This window comes from Cryptotermes secundus, unplaced genomic scaffold (genome assembly GCF_002891405.2).
Source record: "Cryptotermes secundus unplaced genomic scaffold, Csec_1.0 scaffold164, whole genome shotgun sequence".
In the NCBI taxonomy this organism is placed as follows: Eukaryota; Metazoa; Arthropoda; class Insecta; order Blattodea; family Kalotermitidae; genus Cryptotermes; species Cryptotermes secundus.
Window position 1 is genome coordinate 1093952 of NW_019729209.1, and position 17450 is coordinate 1111401.

General features: G+C 38.7%; 1 protein-coding gene across 5 annotated transcripts in view; it reads left to right on the forward strand.

The window, feature by feature from the left end:
• LOC111865374 (ligand of Numb protein X 2) overlaps positions 1 to 17450 on the forward strand; it is a 597517-nt gene that overhangs the window by 564750 nt on the left and 15317 nt on the right. For all 5 annotated transcript variants that reach the window (XM_023853347.2, XM_023853345.2, XM_023853346.2 and 2 more), the window contains 3 exons: positions 8719 to 8841; positions 11662 to 11764; positions 12730 to 12944. In XM_023853347.2, coding sequence (XP_023709115.1) covers positions 8719 to 8841; positions 11662 to 11764; positions 12730 to 12944 — 441 coding nt within the window. The remainder of the gene's footprint in view (positions 1 to 8718; positions 8842 to 11661; positions 11765 to 12729; positions 12945 to 17450) is intronic.

The following is a 17450-nucleotide window of genomic DNA, read 5'->3' on the forward strand; positions in this document are numbered from 1 at the left end:
TAAATAATAATAATAATAATAATAATAATCATCATCATCATCATCATAAGCGTAATACGAGTATATATCACATCTACGATTAGAAGCAACACAAATTCTAACTTGAAGAAGAAGGTAGCATGTTCCTCCGAAGCCTTGGTACCTATTTACCAAACTACACGGTGCCACATCCCAGAAGACAGCAATCTTAATATCAAAATTCGCTTGGCTAAGATTCGATCGTGTGGCCATTTGCGCGCAGGTCCAGCATGCCAGCCCATGAGCTCATTTGTGTTTTACTGTGTGATTATAGTTCCGTCACCGGCATCGATGTTCGGACCGTTCGATCCGTTCCGCAATCCTGTTGTTTAGAGGTGTCTGTGGGCCACGTTAAGAGCCTTGCCCAGGACTAGGCTGGTAGTGCAGCTGCCACCTCTGTGCTTCCTGGCTTGCAGGGTTCTTATCAGGTCACCAGTCCAGATGTACTGCCTTCACTGTGGCCGTCCAATCATATCTACTCGTTGCCGGTTTACTCTCAGCTACCCCTTTCCTTAGGTCCACCCAACCTCCTATCCAATGGGTACCGAGGGTAAATCGGCACGGGCGAGAAGCTGACCACTCACCTCCAGCTAGTGCCAATGTCAAGAAAATGTGGATCTATACATCCACTACCCCATACGCCCTCATGGCGTAGTGCTTAGTTAGTTAAGCTCAGGGACAACTTTACCTTTTTTACCTTATATCTTTCCTCATACCTCCAGCAAGCTAGTCAAGCTGTGCTTCCCTGGTAAGGTTGTCTAGGTCATTAGGTGTCAGGCTCTCTCACAGCCACGAGAAAATTGTAGTTTATGTTACTTAAATAGACACCCACACCACAATTCTGTAGGGCCGGAAGTCTGTAATAGGAGATTTATGATACTCTGGCCGTCAGCACCGCTGCACATTCAAGAAGGCAAAAAGAAACATATAAAAAGCTAAAAATCTAATAATAACATTATGCACAAATAGTATCAAAAACATGTAAGTAATTTACCTACACCACGGAAGAAAAACACACACAATCCAAAAACTTAGAGAGTAATACACGTGATATTTTGCTTTCATATCAAAACATGAAAGCTGGCCCCGGAAGATAAACACTATCTACAACACGCAACAAATAACAGAATTTTACGTTGTAACGACGATAGAATTATTATAATTTAAAATATCTTTTTACAGTTTTAGTAATAATTACATGTATTATAATGATTTAACATTAATATGGATCCACATTATGATATTTCAATAGCATGATACTTATTTAGTGAAACTGCCTGAAGATGGCCCAAAATATGGACCGAAACATGTAGCAGTTATTAAATAAAGCCAACGTAAACAACTAGATTGGTTTATTTTGAAAGAGTTGTTGTGTTGACTGCCAGGGTGTCACAAATGGTGACACAGGATGCAAACAATAAAGTTGTCATTAGCAGAGTCTGCTGTAGGGGTTCTTCCTAGAATTACTTGTAATTACCCATATAATTGACATTGTCATTAAGAGCGACACTAAAGGAAGCTAGCAGCCCCTACTTACTGAAACATTAGCTAATCTAGTATGATTAACAATACAAAGAGGTCCAATCATTTTCATTGACCTTCATGGGCGTATTTTATAACGTCAAAGTACAATCCAAACCGCTTATTTTGCATCCCATTTGTTTAAAACGAAGTAGGAATGTTGTTACACTATGATATTCGGTGTCCTCGTGTTCCTCTGTGGGTACTCCGAAAGGTCATTTGCTTCCAGGCTCAATCTAGAAACCTTCCAAATACAAACTATGTTGATTCAGGAAGACATAAGTTCGTCGTTGAAAAGTGTCGCAGTCATGTATTGCTTGCGCGGGCGGATTTCGTATTCCCCTGGTGTTGCTGCCGTCCCGCGGGACCCCTCACGTCCCCGAAATCATGCATTACTTTGCTGCAGGGAACAATGACTGGGCAGTCTTAAATATAACGCTTCCAACAGGCCAGAACTTTTGAATATTGCGTGTCTTAATTCCTGAACCTTCTGTCGGGTTTTGAAGGAATTTTGTATGAAAGATCAAAACCCACATTGATAAAATGTGACAGTAATGACCTGCACTTAGTATCATTTACTTAATTATGTATTTGTTTGAGGTAGCATAGTTGGTTGAGGCACTATACTATAAGCCGGAAGGTCGCGGGTTCAAGTCCCGATGAGGTAATTGGATTTTTTTTTAATTTACCTAATCCTTCCGGCCGCACTATGGTCCTGTGGTCGACTCAGCCTCTAACAGAAATGGGTACCAGGAATATTCTTGGAATATTCTTGGGGGTAAAGGACGGCCGGCACGTAGGGCTGACAGCCTTGCCGCCATTTATGAGCCGATTGGCTAGAAAATGTGGGAACCTCGACATCTCACAACCGGGCCTCCACTGCCCGTTACAGGGATTCCTTTTCTTTACTTTACTTGTAGAATTATTTGTTTTTTGGTTAGTTTATTGTGAATCATTATAGTTCAGTGACGATCATGATTCGCTTCCCGACAAGGACATTAATGATCTTTCATCCACCACTTCCAGAACATACTGGGGCCCACCCAGGTATCTGAGGCAACGGGTACCAGGGTTCCTTCCCCCGATGCACAACGACTGGAGTGTAAGGGTTATCACCCCTTTTATCTTGTGCTGATTTCGGCCATGTTCACAGTTTTACGTACATGTATCCTATACGCCTAAACGATCTCGTACTTAGGTTTAGGGTTATTTGTTCTATATGTTTATTTACCGACATTTTCTCAACTACTGCTCTTGTATTGCGTGGCATGATAGGAACGACTGAGAATTGTGAATTAAGGCATATGTGGAGAAACGAGAAAGTGACATGCTCTGAGAGACCATTTTCAGAATATTCTCAGTGACTGAGGAGAACAAAAAGACTAGTTAAAGGTAGGCAGCGTTTAAGCTGAGAATGTATTTTATACCTAAAGAATATGAATTAATAGTCTGCATCTCAATATCATCTTTCGACCATAAGTTTCGGGAGAATTCGAATTTATGTGTATTTATTTATATATTTATTTATTTATCTTCCTGCTGACGTATTAGTCTATTTCACAATTCGTCTTGCCTGAGTACAGTGAAGACCTAAAAGCTGAATCATTATGTTCACAATTAATTATAGAACTATCGCACTCTCCACACTTTACAAATCACTACACCACACGCTAAGCCTTCTCAGTCTGCTTTCACTAGTCGCTTTCCCTGTACTGAATCTTAACACTGGAGATTCCTCAGCTTCCGTGTTCACGTCCTTACGGGCTGGCGACTGTCTCATTGCTCCTCATGGTCGCAACTCCTGGCCATTGAATCCTAGCCGCGTCTGGCCACCACTGGCTACAATTCGCTTAGCCAGTTCGGCCAGGAACACTACCAATGAACTTTCTGAACACGTTGTCAGCTAGTTATTGACGGCACGGTGACTGTCATCATTCGGTTCTCGACTCGCACTTTTTCTGTGAAGCTTACGGTTGTTAATACTGAGCAAGTTTAGGGAAATTTCAAAGGTAAATTTCGTAAAAAAAAAGTTGCTTTTCCAAACCTTGTTTACAAAAATTAAAATAGATTTATTTATGGGAACAGATATGGAATCCAACGGGCCTCCTATCCAAGAGATGCCGGATATAAAGTGGACGGCGTGTAAGCTGACCGCTCACAGCCATCTAGCACCAAAATCTAGAATATGAGGAATTTTACCTTCATGTTTCTTACACGCGCCCATAGGAAGCTTTATTATCATATATCTTTATATTATGATCCTGAATTGATGATATTTGCCTTTCTCCACGTCAGATATTCTCACATGATTAATGCTGGATCGTCGAAGTGAGGTATGCACAGCGCAAACAGTAGGGATTACAAGACGTGAAAGTTTGTGAAGATGGTATATTAATACAATTATTCGCTTCCTGGACATTGTCTTTCTTGCTGTGTTTTGTTTAAATACGACGTTTCTGAGACAGAGTCGTCTACCAAACGTCGTTTTTAAACAAATAACAGGAGGATGGATATTGTCCAGAAAGTTGATAATTATATGAGTAGGAATGATGTCCATTGGCAAGATCTTTCTACAAAGGTTTCACTAAAATATATCTTGTCTTGAGGAAGTTAGCTATTAAGCTAACTCATACCTAACATATATCTCCAGATAAGACTGCTTTTCCTATCGGAAACAGGCTTAAGATGTGCAATGACGCTTAAAAATAAAAAAAAATCTATGATTAAATTTTACATATTTCGATCACTAATGCCAATGAAAGAACTTCATATGATCTAAGAAATTTGTTAGCGAATAAAATTTACTCCTTCTAAAACCCAAAAGTTCATTCCGCTAACACGTATCATATCTTGCTTGGTTTATATCTGATAAAAGAGTGATATAAACGTCACGGAATTCTTTGTATCATATCTTACGTTCCCTGATTAGTTCATGCCCCAGTTTCTTGCTTTTAAGCAAATAGACCACTGTAGGTCGCGGTGCAAGGGCCGAGAAGGCCCATCCCTTATACAGTCATTCAAGTTTCTTGCTTTTGGGGTTATCTAACGGCTGTGTCAGTATCCAGACTGTGTAGCTTCGGCTGGTAGGATGATTTATAAATGTTAATTGGGAGAGGACTAAGGAAACCCACGAAGTACCTCAGTCAGGATAGCTGGCGTCACGTCAGACATTCGAACCGAGCACTTCCTAGATACAAACCTAGAGAGTTACTTCTAGATCAACCTGTTCTGTTTCATACTTCATTAACTTAATCTTTTATTCCACTTTCGGTTATAGTTTGGAAATCGTGTTTCGTAAAGCGGTAACTCTCTAAAGGGTTTTAAAAATATGCCTAATTTAAGTGGAGTTATGTTAATTAACGTTCAGTTTTGTGTATCTTGCTTAAGTTACACTGTTTAATGTGTATTTACTTTTCTCCCTTCGTACAAGCAAGCTCATCATTGTATCAATGTAATTAACAAAGTTTCTTCCCAAGACTTATAAAATTAAATTCCTTTAGACGAGAAACTGATATGACGAGGATAATTAATTGCATGAAGGCTTCCTACGCTGATGGATGAGCATAATAGAACCGACTAAAGCATCAGTGGTTTGCTTTAAAAAACAGAGTTTCGTCAGATAAAGAGAAATGCCAAGCACGCTTACAACGGTTGTGATAATGTAATGTCATTGTACTATACTGTTACTGGTGGCAGTAAACTGCCACAAACGGCTTTTGGAGGTTGGGTGTAAAGTAACACTTGTCCTAGACTCCCCCCCCCTCTTTCTATTATAATAGGGGGCGGAATATTGCAAATTTATAATTGAAAAATTAAACACAAAGTGATCTTCACCATGAATTCTTGCAATGGTTCGCTGGCCATTTGACATGACACAACATAATAGAACAGTCTTTAAGTTCTTGTAAGTGTCCATGATATTTTTTTAGCTCATCGAGGCCTGAAATTCATCTGAATAATTTCTGAAGTTTCAGTTCCTACTTCTCCATTGCAAAGACCAACCGGTCACTTATGTTTGTGAAAATAATCTCTGTTTGCTCCGAGAACCACATCAAACTCATAAACACACACTGTGGGTAGAATGCACAGTTTTCCGTTGTTAAAGCAGGTGGTGCATATAGGTACCACGATCTCTTACATGTCCCTGACATTATATGAACAAATAATGGAAATTCCAGGATAAATATCTTAGGATCACGTCATCTTATGGATCTTGATATAGGAATATAATTCCATAAATGGAACATCGTGATAACATCAATTCTATCACCTAAAGCATAGTACAATATGATAGGATATACCCAAGTACTATTTTGTGTTAAGCAGCGTGCATGGTGTCTACATGATTATGGGGAAATGACAAATGAATCTTGTAATTTTACCTGTTGTTTTATATTGTGGCATGTAGACTGTTGCTAGGCACCGACCGAGAAACAAACAAGTAGACAACGAAAATCCTTATTAGAATCCGTGGCAACACAACAAGAGACGGTTGAGGTCAGTATTGCCTTAGCTACATGTTTCGGCTTTTAAAGCTATCATCAGGCAAATACATAGTTATTACACTCACAAACTATTGAAATGCATTTCAATATGATGGTACAATAGTGCTGGATACTTGACAGATATGTTACACTATAATAACACAAAGTATAAAAATACAATAAAATTATAAAATCAGTATAAAAACGAAAGTTATACGATTAAAAATATGGTTAAAACTATTCATGTAATATTTCATATTATGTTCATGTAATATTTCATATTATGAAGTCTGTTGTTGCAGTCATATTGTTGTATTCCAGCGGACATATAGCGGTGTTATTCTTGCCCTGTACACGTATGGAATGGTTAACTGCTTGGAGGCCCCTGGTATTGTTATTTAGTATTTATTGTTTTACCGGTGCCTGATTTTACGTGTCCGGTAGGATATTGGTTGGAAAGCCAGAAGGAAAGAGACCACTCGGGATACCAAGACGTATGTGGGTGGACAATATTAAAATGTATCTTAGAGAGACAGGATGGGATAGTATGGATTGGATTGATCTGGCTCAGGATAGGGACCAGTGGAGGCTCTTGTGAACACGGTAATGAACCTTGGGGTTCCATAAAATGCTGGGAAATTCTTGAGTAGCTGCACAATTGGCGGTTCCTCCAGAAGGGCTCAGCTCCATGAGTAAGTAAGTAAGTAAGCAAGTAAAGAAGTAACTAAGTAATGTCCGTTCTGGTTAGAAGACAGACTGCAACTCGAGTTGCAGTCCGGTCAAACAATAAATACTAAATAATACCACGGGCCTCCAAGCAGTTAACCATTCCATACGTGTACAGGGCAAGAATAACACCGCTATATGTCCGCTGGAATATGACAATACGACTGCAACAATAGACTTCATAATATGAAATATTACATGAATAGTTTTTAACCATATTTTTGGAGGTCTAGGTGCAGGGGCCGAGAAGGCCTGCCCCTAATACATTCATTCAACCATATTTTTAATCGTATAACTTTTCTTTTATTTTTATACTTTGTATTATTATAGTGTAACATATTTGTCAAGTATCCAGCACTATTGTACCATCATACTGAAATGCTGTTTAATAGTTTGCGAGTGTAATAATTATGTATTTGCCTGATGATGGCTTTAAAAGCCGAAACATGTAGCTAAGGTAATATTGACCTCGATCGTCTCGTTGTTGTGTTGAGACTAATTTTATTAAGGATTTTTGTATAATAAACACAACAGGATGCACTCAATGAAGACAACTAGACAACGGCCGTTAGTAGGCAACTTCCCATAAATAACAACAGAGGAACGGTGCTTTCAGTGCAATACGTGCCGAGATGTAATAAGCAAAACAGTTAATTAGAGAACTGCTGAGGTTCAGTCGTTGTGAGAAGCTGGTAGCTGAGGCCGGAGGTAGCTCGGGCATCCAGAGGAAAGGGAACGTCCGCCGTTGGAAGCCGATACCGAGCAACGGCTAGTGAAGACATGACTGTCAACACTAGTGTGTGTGTGTCTGTGTGTGTGTGTGTGTGTGTGTGTGTAATAATGAATCGTAAAGTGTAGTCACTCGCTGTCAAAAAGAGCCCAATAAATCCGATCATCAATTCAAAGCCCGTCTCTAGTCACTCATACATGTGACAATATGGATATGAATCCAGAAAAGAGTACTGAGGAAAATATATGGACTGAGAGGGACGAAATGAGAAGAGAATTGAGAGACTTACAGTCCACGGCACGAAACCGTAAGATATAGTTTCGGCATTGTGCTGTTAAACAAAATAACGACTCAAAACTACAAAAGATGTCATCTGTCATAAAATAATCCTCTGGATTATGTACATTGGTAGATATACACGCAGTTGTTCTCTTCTGCCACAGTTGGAAGCATTTCTGGACCGCGTCTTCTAACATCGCCTTTAGTGCACGCGACGTGCGCTATTCAGTCTCTCAACGACCGAAAGTACGTCACTTTCAGCGTTATAATTTGGAACAGAAAGAAATTTCACAGAGGCAGAACAGAAGAACAGACAAGATGTTCCATCAGAAGTAACCGCTTTTGCGTCAGAGATTGCTTCACCGATACAGCAGCATGAGCTGGTGTGCCGTCTTGGTGCAACACACACTCGTACGGTCACTAGCCACACCTCACCATTACCTCCAACCGCTGTAGATATTCAAGTTTAGTTTCTTCTTGGAGCAAAAATCGCATTTATATCAAAACTGCATGATCAGGAAAGCATGGTCTTGAATTTTTAATTACTTATCCTTATAGACCGTGCCATAACTCGGGTGGTTAGCACCGGTTTCCTGCTGTGGCGTCCCGGGTGATGGACAAAGTGGCACTGGGGAAGGCTTTCTCTGAGTAATTCGGTTTCCTCTGCCATTTCTCATTCCACAAAATGTTCCATCATCCGGGGCTAACCAAGTGGACTCAGTCTCTCACCCCCCCCCACACACGAAACTTAAAAAAAAATAAAAAATAAAAAAAAAACCGGCTACGTATGAGTGACGAATTCATGAAAGCTGTAGTCAATTGCTGCCTCAAGATTGGAACTTGGGATTTCCCGGCGAAGTGGGAGTGTTAACAACTACGACACTGCGGAAGCAAACCAATTTATATTTTGCTTTTATCGCTGAACTTTTGATAAACCATTGATGTGTTTATTTCTTTCAGCGGTGCGTCGTTGTGCAAGAAGTGTTTCCAGAGGGTCTGGTATCTCAAGATGGTCGCCTCAGGCCTGGGGATCAGCTCATAGAAATTAATGGCATCGATATGACAACTGCTTCACATCATCAGGTTAGTTAGAAGCTGTATATAGGCCCATTACACACAGAAAATAAGCCTATATATCATTCATTTTGTCTGAAATAGTGAATTTCCAGTAACAAGCAATTTTCCTGATAGGTAATTTTGGGCCTGTAAGATTTTTACCGCAATACAATAATGGATTATATAACTCCTGATCTAACATAAGAAGCTCCAGCATATGGATCTGTCGGATACCATATGTCTTTTTGCGTTGATCTAGGAGTTTGTTACAATGAAGAGAGACTAGTGAAAAAACAATTTCATACCATTTATAAGAACATTTAACCGACACATATTTTACTCAGAACGTGTTCGAAATAAGAAAAAAACACATGACTCACGACTTTCGGTGTTTGCCGTGGAAATGAGAGGAGAAGTGAGGAAAGTGAAAGGGATCGAAAATATTCAGCTTATCTGCTCTTACCAGGTGGCAGGTGCTATTTTATTTTGGTTCTGACTCCTGTGGCAAAAACAGAGTGTGAAAACTTTATAAGTATTTTGCTTTCTGGATTGTCTCAAAATGAATGCTTCTCTGACTATGGATTTTCGGTTGTGGGAAAATGGTCAAGAATCTGACTCAAATGTCCTCCAAAATCTTAGTGATCTACACAACATAGCTTCCTGGAGGATAGCATTCCTCAGAGTCACTGAAATCAGAAACCCATATCTTGATTCAATTATGATTATTCTGGTACCAGATATTGTGTGCAGCATAGTGGCTTATATTTGGGAGGACCTTAAATGAGAGGTTGGCATAGAGAGCCTCCTTATCTCAGCAGACTTTTTTTAATGGTTTTCCATAGCATCTCACGTACTTTCTCCAATAAAGGGCATTGCTAAATAAACAAAGAACAACAACGAATAATAGGGGAAAATGCTTCCAGATTTTGAGAGTCTGTCTTCAGGATCTTCATCTGAAGTTTCTTCCATAATAATAAATTGCTACAATCCAAAAGACTCAACAATGAATACTTTGTCTTAGTCAAGGATATTATATTCAGTCCTTTTATAAGGTAAGCAAGAACGGAAATAAAGAGAGAAATCCTTCAATTTATTTACTGTGCAGATACTTCATTTTTCTGGAATGAACACAGTCTATGACAATAAAGGACAGTCTGTGTTGGATTTGAGGTTATCACAGTGGTGGCACTTGGCTTACTCCTCGACTCTAAAATGGAGGCAATATGTTCCTTTGGAATGTTGGTTGTCTTTCACCGAACTACACAGCATTCATCCCTGAAGACAGAATTCTTCAAGGACTGTCTAGGGTAACCCTTGAGCAGGCACACTGATGTATAGCATATACCATTTTTACTAATTATAATGTGGCAACACTGCTATATGCCTGACATTTCCCTTCCACTCTTCCTTTTAGTATCTTTTTTACTGTTAATTGAGGTAGGTGTTATTGTTGTTAGTGCAGCTGGACCATCACCAGAGAACGCGAATGGAATGGAAGTTATTTTTTGTATACTCAATATTCCACACGCCTGGTCATGTAAGTAATTTAACATTGTATATTTTGGATGTTTAGTTTTATTTTTACACATTGTAACAACACAATTTTCACATTGTAACACCTATCGAATATTGTGGTCAACTTGAATGAAATAAAGAGGATGGCTAGATTTTTGTGCTTATATTGATATAATAGAAGATATCTTTGTGTTGTTCTTTTAGAGTATGTAATATAAAATTGTGAGAATATGTCAAGAAGACTAAGGTAACGAGACTATGGACAGCAATAAATCTCAAAAGGAATAGGGAATTACTACCAGAAGCAATCATGGAATTGAATATGAGCACAATGACCTAGTAACTTCAGGGAATGATAATCTACTAGCAGTTTGGACCTACAGTAAAGACTTGCACAGTTGATAAAATTTAAAGTGTATTTTGTAGCTTGTGTCACACAGCAGTGGCCAATGACAGAGTCCTTTTAACAAATGAACATGGTGGAAATCAATGCACAAGTTCTTTAATATTCCAGTGCAGAAAATCCCAAACAATAGGGAAGAAAATTTTTTAACCATTTATCAGTGTCACCGAGGAAGAATTATTCTATTCAAGGGGTCAAAATAAAGTCATTCCCGATTGAAGTGAGAGCATCCTTTCAAAATGCTGAGAAACCACTGAAGATGAAGGAAGTATGCATGGAATACTGTCGAGAAATATTTGTGGAAGCTTTGAGAGCGAAACATGTGAACACAGCTACAGAATGTAATTTCTGCAGTCAATTTTCTTGCAAACAATACAGAAATAATGTACAGTAGTAGTGACAGAGAACATTATGTTAATAGTTCAGCCTATATATTCATTGAACTATAGAAAAGTTCAAGTGGCAATTACTTTTATTCTTTCAAACTGTATGTGAACTCTACTCTTAACTGAAGAGTTATATCTTCTGGGATATAGCACCATGTAGTCTGTTGAAAGTCAGCTGATGTTTCAGAGGAACATGTCACCATCACTGGAGATGAAGGTGACATATTTTTCTGAAGTGTTGGTTGACTTTCAGTGCACTATGCAGTGTTATATCCCATTAGATATAACTCTTTTATAACCACTGCTGTGAGAACCTCAAATCATCTACTGTTTTTTAATCACAAAATAACCACCAAGTCTGTATTTAATGATACATTCATGAGTTACTCTGTAAACCCAAAGTGGTGTACAAAGTACACCATACTTGTATGCTTATTGAAGTAAAATTTCAGGGCATGTCTGCTCAAGGAATAATAAGCCTGCTCTAATTTGTGTTTAGTATGAAATTTACATCATGTCTTCATTTGAACTTTTCATTTTCAGACATGTCAAGCCTTAAGAAAACTGAGTCCAGTTTTACGTCTTGGAGTGTATCGTGAAAGAATAGAAGCATACAGTGCCCGCTCATCAGCCCACTATATAGAAGGTAACTTATACACTTAGTGTTGTATGTGACTGCATAGCTGAGTGATATGGGAGAGATCTTACTTACTTACTTATGGATCTGAGCCCTTCTTGAGGAGAAGCCAAATCTGCAGCTACTCAAGAATTTCCTAACATTTTATGGAACCTGAAGGTTCATTACCATGTTCACAAGAACCCTCCACTGGTCCCTATCCTGAGCCAGATCAATCAAATCCATACCATCCCACCTCAAGGAGAGATCTTACCACTTTGAAGTATATCTTACTCTCTACTTTTATCTTTCCCAACTACTTACTTAAATCACCTTTTAATTTCTGTTAAATGATAGCTTATATCATGGGCCTTTCCTGTGATTTCTCAAAATTTTTAATGAATAACTAATTCTCAATACTCTTATTAAAAAGGATTACTTAGAAAAGTTCTACATCAGAAACTTGATTTGCATAGAATAAAAATATATGACAATGAACATATGACAATAATATTAACCAGAGCTTTGCCTTCAGCTAAGGGTGATATGGAATATTCTTCCAAACATGTCCTAAAATCATTACCAAATTTCACCCTGTCATACACCTGAAATATAATTAATCATGTAATCTGCATATTATTTAACAAGTAAGGTGAAATGCAGCAGCACAGACAGGCAGTCTGTATCATACTTTTAAGAAAAACTCATTAAGAACTACATTCACATCTGTAATTTTTAACTTTCATTTCAGTTTTCTGTTTTGTGTATATTAAAAGAAAATTGTTTTAATGCTCATATAAAGTAATTATATCTGACTAACATTCTTATCTATCTACTGAAATTATTTGATTATCCATAAGTCCCCGCACCTGAATTTGATAGCTTAATAGCCACCTAGTAAATATTAATTGGTGAATGAGGGATGTTGAAATACCACATTCACATTGGTGAATGAAAAGTATAAAATAGTAAGCAGTACACCTTATTATATACAGAGATCCACACAGTGACTTTGGAGCGACAGACCAACCAACAGCTTGGTGTCCGTTTGAGTGGTTGGTGGATGGAGCAAGGTATCTTCATCCTGGAGATAATTCCAGAAAGTCCTGCAGCAAAGAGTGGCAAACTTGAACCATATGACCGCATTCTTTCTGTCAATGGGGAGGAGGTAGTTAGTTGCAGATTGGATCAGGCTTCAAGACTCATTCAGGTATGCTGCATGTATCAAATGTGTCAATGCTGAGCTAAGTATTTCTTATTCAAGGTAAACTTCAATACTCTCTATCCTCATAAATAAAAGTAGAGTTATGATAGTGGTTTAGATTGTTTCATCATGACTGGAAAGTACGAGATTACATCTTCAACATACAATTGGGTCCCAAATCGCCATTCTGGAGAACTCACTGGACATACAGGACTCTTCTTCCATAAGGTTGCTTATTCAAGGCATCAAGTACCCTGAGAGATATTTTAGTCAAAATACACAGTTCAGTGATCTATCTGTATGCAAAATGTTAAGTAGTACACACTGATACACACATACCTCAAAATTATTAAATATAAACCTCAAAGGTTCATGCCTTTTGCCATATTCATATTTTTAGGAGGAAAGAGAAGTTTTATGAAATTAGTGCATTTGTTTATAATCCAGTGTGGTAAAAGTTTTCACATGTTTGCCTAATATTACCTTATTCTCTTGAGACTTTAGAGTAATAATAGAGTCACCATGGTATGTTATTGGCTTGTCCATGAGTAGTCCAGTCAGAGGATTGATATTTTAAAACCTGCAGAAAGGTTTCTGCAGGACATTCCCTCAAGAATAGACATAATGGTTGCCTGCCATGACTCAATAACCAGAGGCTTTCATGTAACAGCAGAACTTTAAGTTAAAGCCAGCATTAAGGTAGAAAATTCTTTATGTTGTGCAGTGATATAAACTCCCCAACTTAACAGTGAAATGCCCACTATCAGGAATAAGACATCAAGACAGCCACTAAAAAAAATAACTTAAGTAAACGAATTAAAATGCTCATAAGTAAATAAAGTATAACAATTTACTAATGTGACCACTGAGACTGCATTCAGGTTACAATGAATTTCAAGTCAGGTGTGAAGCTTGTTGTGTTATGTTAATGTGAGATTTAAATCTATCAGCTGACTTTGGTGTGTAGATTTACCTTCATCACTGAGAAAGCTTGTTCATACATGTGCTTCCAAAGAAGTATGTACAACCAGCTGCCTTCTACTGCAGATTTGGATAGTTGTCTTCAGGATGACAACTATAAAATTTAAGCAAAGCTCTTTCTTTAAGTTCGCCACTGCTGTGTAGTTTGATTAATTGAAGCTGTAAAGTGGATTCACTGACTTCTTATGATGCTTCAAAAGGGTTAGCGAATATTCTGAACAATGCACTGTCTTGTTCAAAGTTCATAAATCTGTCTGTAAATAACTGATGAAGGTGTTCAATATGTTTGACATATTGGTCATTATTTTCCTTATACTGTTGAAGTATTTTCTGGCAGTTTGGAAAGCTATTGAGAAGTTGTGAATAAAATAATGATAATTTAATTCCGAAAGCTTATACACCATTGTGGCTATGGGCTGGAAGACAGAGGGGAGTCCAAGTTCCAGTAGGGTCAAGAATTTTCTATTCTCCACTTTATCCAGGAAGGACAGCTTCCTATCCAGTGGGTACCAGGGCCTCTTTCCCCAGCAGTAAAGTAGCCAGGTTATGAAGCCCACCACTCACCTTCAACTGGTGCTGAGGTCAAGAAAATGTGGATATATACGTCATTTTATGATGTAGTGCTTAATTAGTTAAGCACAGGGACTTCACCTTACATTACAAACTGTTGTACAGTTCACTTACAACTTGGCATTCCACTTGCAGTTTCTTATGTAGTTTATTCAACTACCCAAAAATGTCTGATAAGAAAACCACATCGCATACCCAACATCACTTTCAGTTTCCAACTGTCTGCCTGTTTAGTCCACATGATTTCATATGGTTAACTCTGCTGTTATCATTCATAATTTGTTTCAGTTCTAGCTGTCAATTAGGTTGTATTGATGACTAATGTAATGAGGTATTCAAAGAAACTGAAAGATTCCACATAAAACACACACCTTTAATAATTGCTACATCACAGCTCAGCACTTTATCATGCTATGTTCCTTTGGTCAGCAACACAAGAATATACAAAATACAGCGATTGCAGGTGATGGTTCATTTTATTTGAAGCGCTGATAGCCAGAACTCACAAATCCATGAACAGTCCATTTCCACGTTGGCAAAAGTTCAACAAAACAGTTTTTGCCTGTTTTGGTACAGAAGTAGAACTCTTATGAAGGGAGTAAATAAAAAATACAAAGGAATGACCACAGTACAGTTACATGAGCCAAAGTTTCTTCAGGTGGAAACAATCCCATAAAAATGCATCTAAGGTTGTCTGAATGCAGTTGTAATGAGAATTTATATACTTTCATAGAGTGTCAATATTTGAATCAGGAAATGTTGAAAATCTGTATTTAACCACATCAATTTATGTGGTGTGTACCATTTAGGTCTAGCAACCCACAGGTTGTGCATCTCTGGCATACTCATACAAGAAAAGAGCCATACAACATCAAATATGGGGTTGGATGGGCCCAAATGTCCTCACCAGGAATCAAGCCATTTCTATCTAATCTACTGCATGTTAACATTACTGACCTGATTATTATAGTTTTCCAATGAACTTCTTTTCAAGTTACGTAGGTCATACCGAAAGTCATGAACAACATTTTTTTGCATGCAACCTGGGAACAGCAGATGAAAGAGAGTATGGTGATAGGTGGAACCAGCTGTTGTGTTAACCTTGAGTGTCTTATGACATCGCTAGCTTGCATCACGTGACCAGTATCACTCCTAACAAAATGGCCGACAATGATATGTCGTTTCGCCAGCATGCTGTCATCGAATTTCTTGTGAAAGAGGAAATCCCTACTGCAGAAATTCACCAGAGACTTCAGTGTGCTTATGGAAGTGTGTGCATGGGTGAGAGCAATGTTCGAAGATGGGTGAAATATTTTAAAGATTGGAACACCAGCATTGAAGATGAGCCTCGGAGCGGTCGTCGTCGAACAGTTTCAACTGAACGCAACAAGGAAAGAGTGAATGACATCATTCAAGATGACAGGCATGTGACTGTGGACACAATAGTCTGAAAACTTGGAATAGGGCACAGTGCAGTACAGGAGATGATTGGAAGCTTGGGCTATAGGAAAGTTTGTGCTCGTTGGGTCCCCCGGTTATTGACCNATTGACCGAAGACCACAGAGGTCAGCGAAAATCCATCACCTCAAAACTGCTGCCGAGATATTGAAAAGAAGACGATTTTTTGCTCTGTATTTTGACAGGTGATGAAAGCTGGTTTCACCATTTCAAGCCTGAAACGAAACGGCAGAGTATGGAATGGCACCATTTGCATTCTCCGACAAAAAAGAAGGCAAAGACAGTGCCATCAGCTGCAAAGGTGATGGGCACAGTCTTCTGGGATGCAGAGGGGTTTATTCTGGTCAAATTCCTGGAACCTGGGCAAACCATCAATGCTGCTCATTATGTCCAGATGCTGCACAAACTCCGTTGTGCATTGGGCAATAAACGTCCGGGATGAAACATCATCATCCTGCATGACAATGCTCTCCCCCGTGCCGTTCGCCTCACATTGGAAGCAATTGCAAAGATGGGGTGGGAAGTTCTTCCACACCCCTCCTATAGCCCTGATCTGCCACCCTCCGACTACCATCTTTTCTGATTTGTGAAGGATCAGCTGCATGGACAACGTTTTGAGACAAGGGAGGCAATTCAGGAAGCAGTGTGTCAGTGTCTTCGGATGGCTGGAATGGAATTTTACGGAAGGGGAATTTTCAAACTCCCAGAATGCTGGAAGAAATGTGTACGAAGAAGTGGCAATTATGTGGAAAAATAAAGAAAGGTCTGTAGATTGAGTGGTGTATTTGGTTTGTCAATAATAAAGCATGTTACTTTACAAAAAATTGTTGCTCTTGACTTTAAGTACAACCCTCATATTTGCCTTCCTGTGTTTTGTTCCCAAGTCAGTGCCTTACCTGATTTGTCCTTATCCCATATTGATTTGTGCCCTCTTATGCATGAAGCCAAAATCCAAGGAAAGGGACAGTATAATCACCACAGCAGTGATACTTGTAGTTCCATATAAATCAGGTGTACAAAAATCACATCATACATTAGTAAAAAAACCCCATTTCAGATTTAGAAGGTTCTAGGTTTATATTCCATATTCAGTGAAGTTTCTGTAAATTTGGCTATTATTAATATCTTAGGGGAAAATTTCTCTTCATTCTTATGATTACTATCAGTTAGTCTATGTAGGCATGTTTAACACACATGGATTTCAGTCTTTTTTCCTGCTTTTAAGCTACTCCATGGTGTAACCGTTTTTCTTCGGTTCTGCTAGCTCCGGTACAGCAATTCGATTCCTCTCAGGGCGTGTTGATTGGCCACGACTTGGGTGATTAGTGGGGCTTTAGGCATAGGGAAATCACCACAACACCAATTAACTCTATGGAGTCTTTATTAAATTTGCACTAATTAAATAGAACAGCACCGTAGGGGTACACTTCACAGATTCGTGGATGTAGGCTTACTTACTGTTCTGGGGACGCACACTTAATAGTTACCACAGGGCGTGTTTAC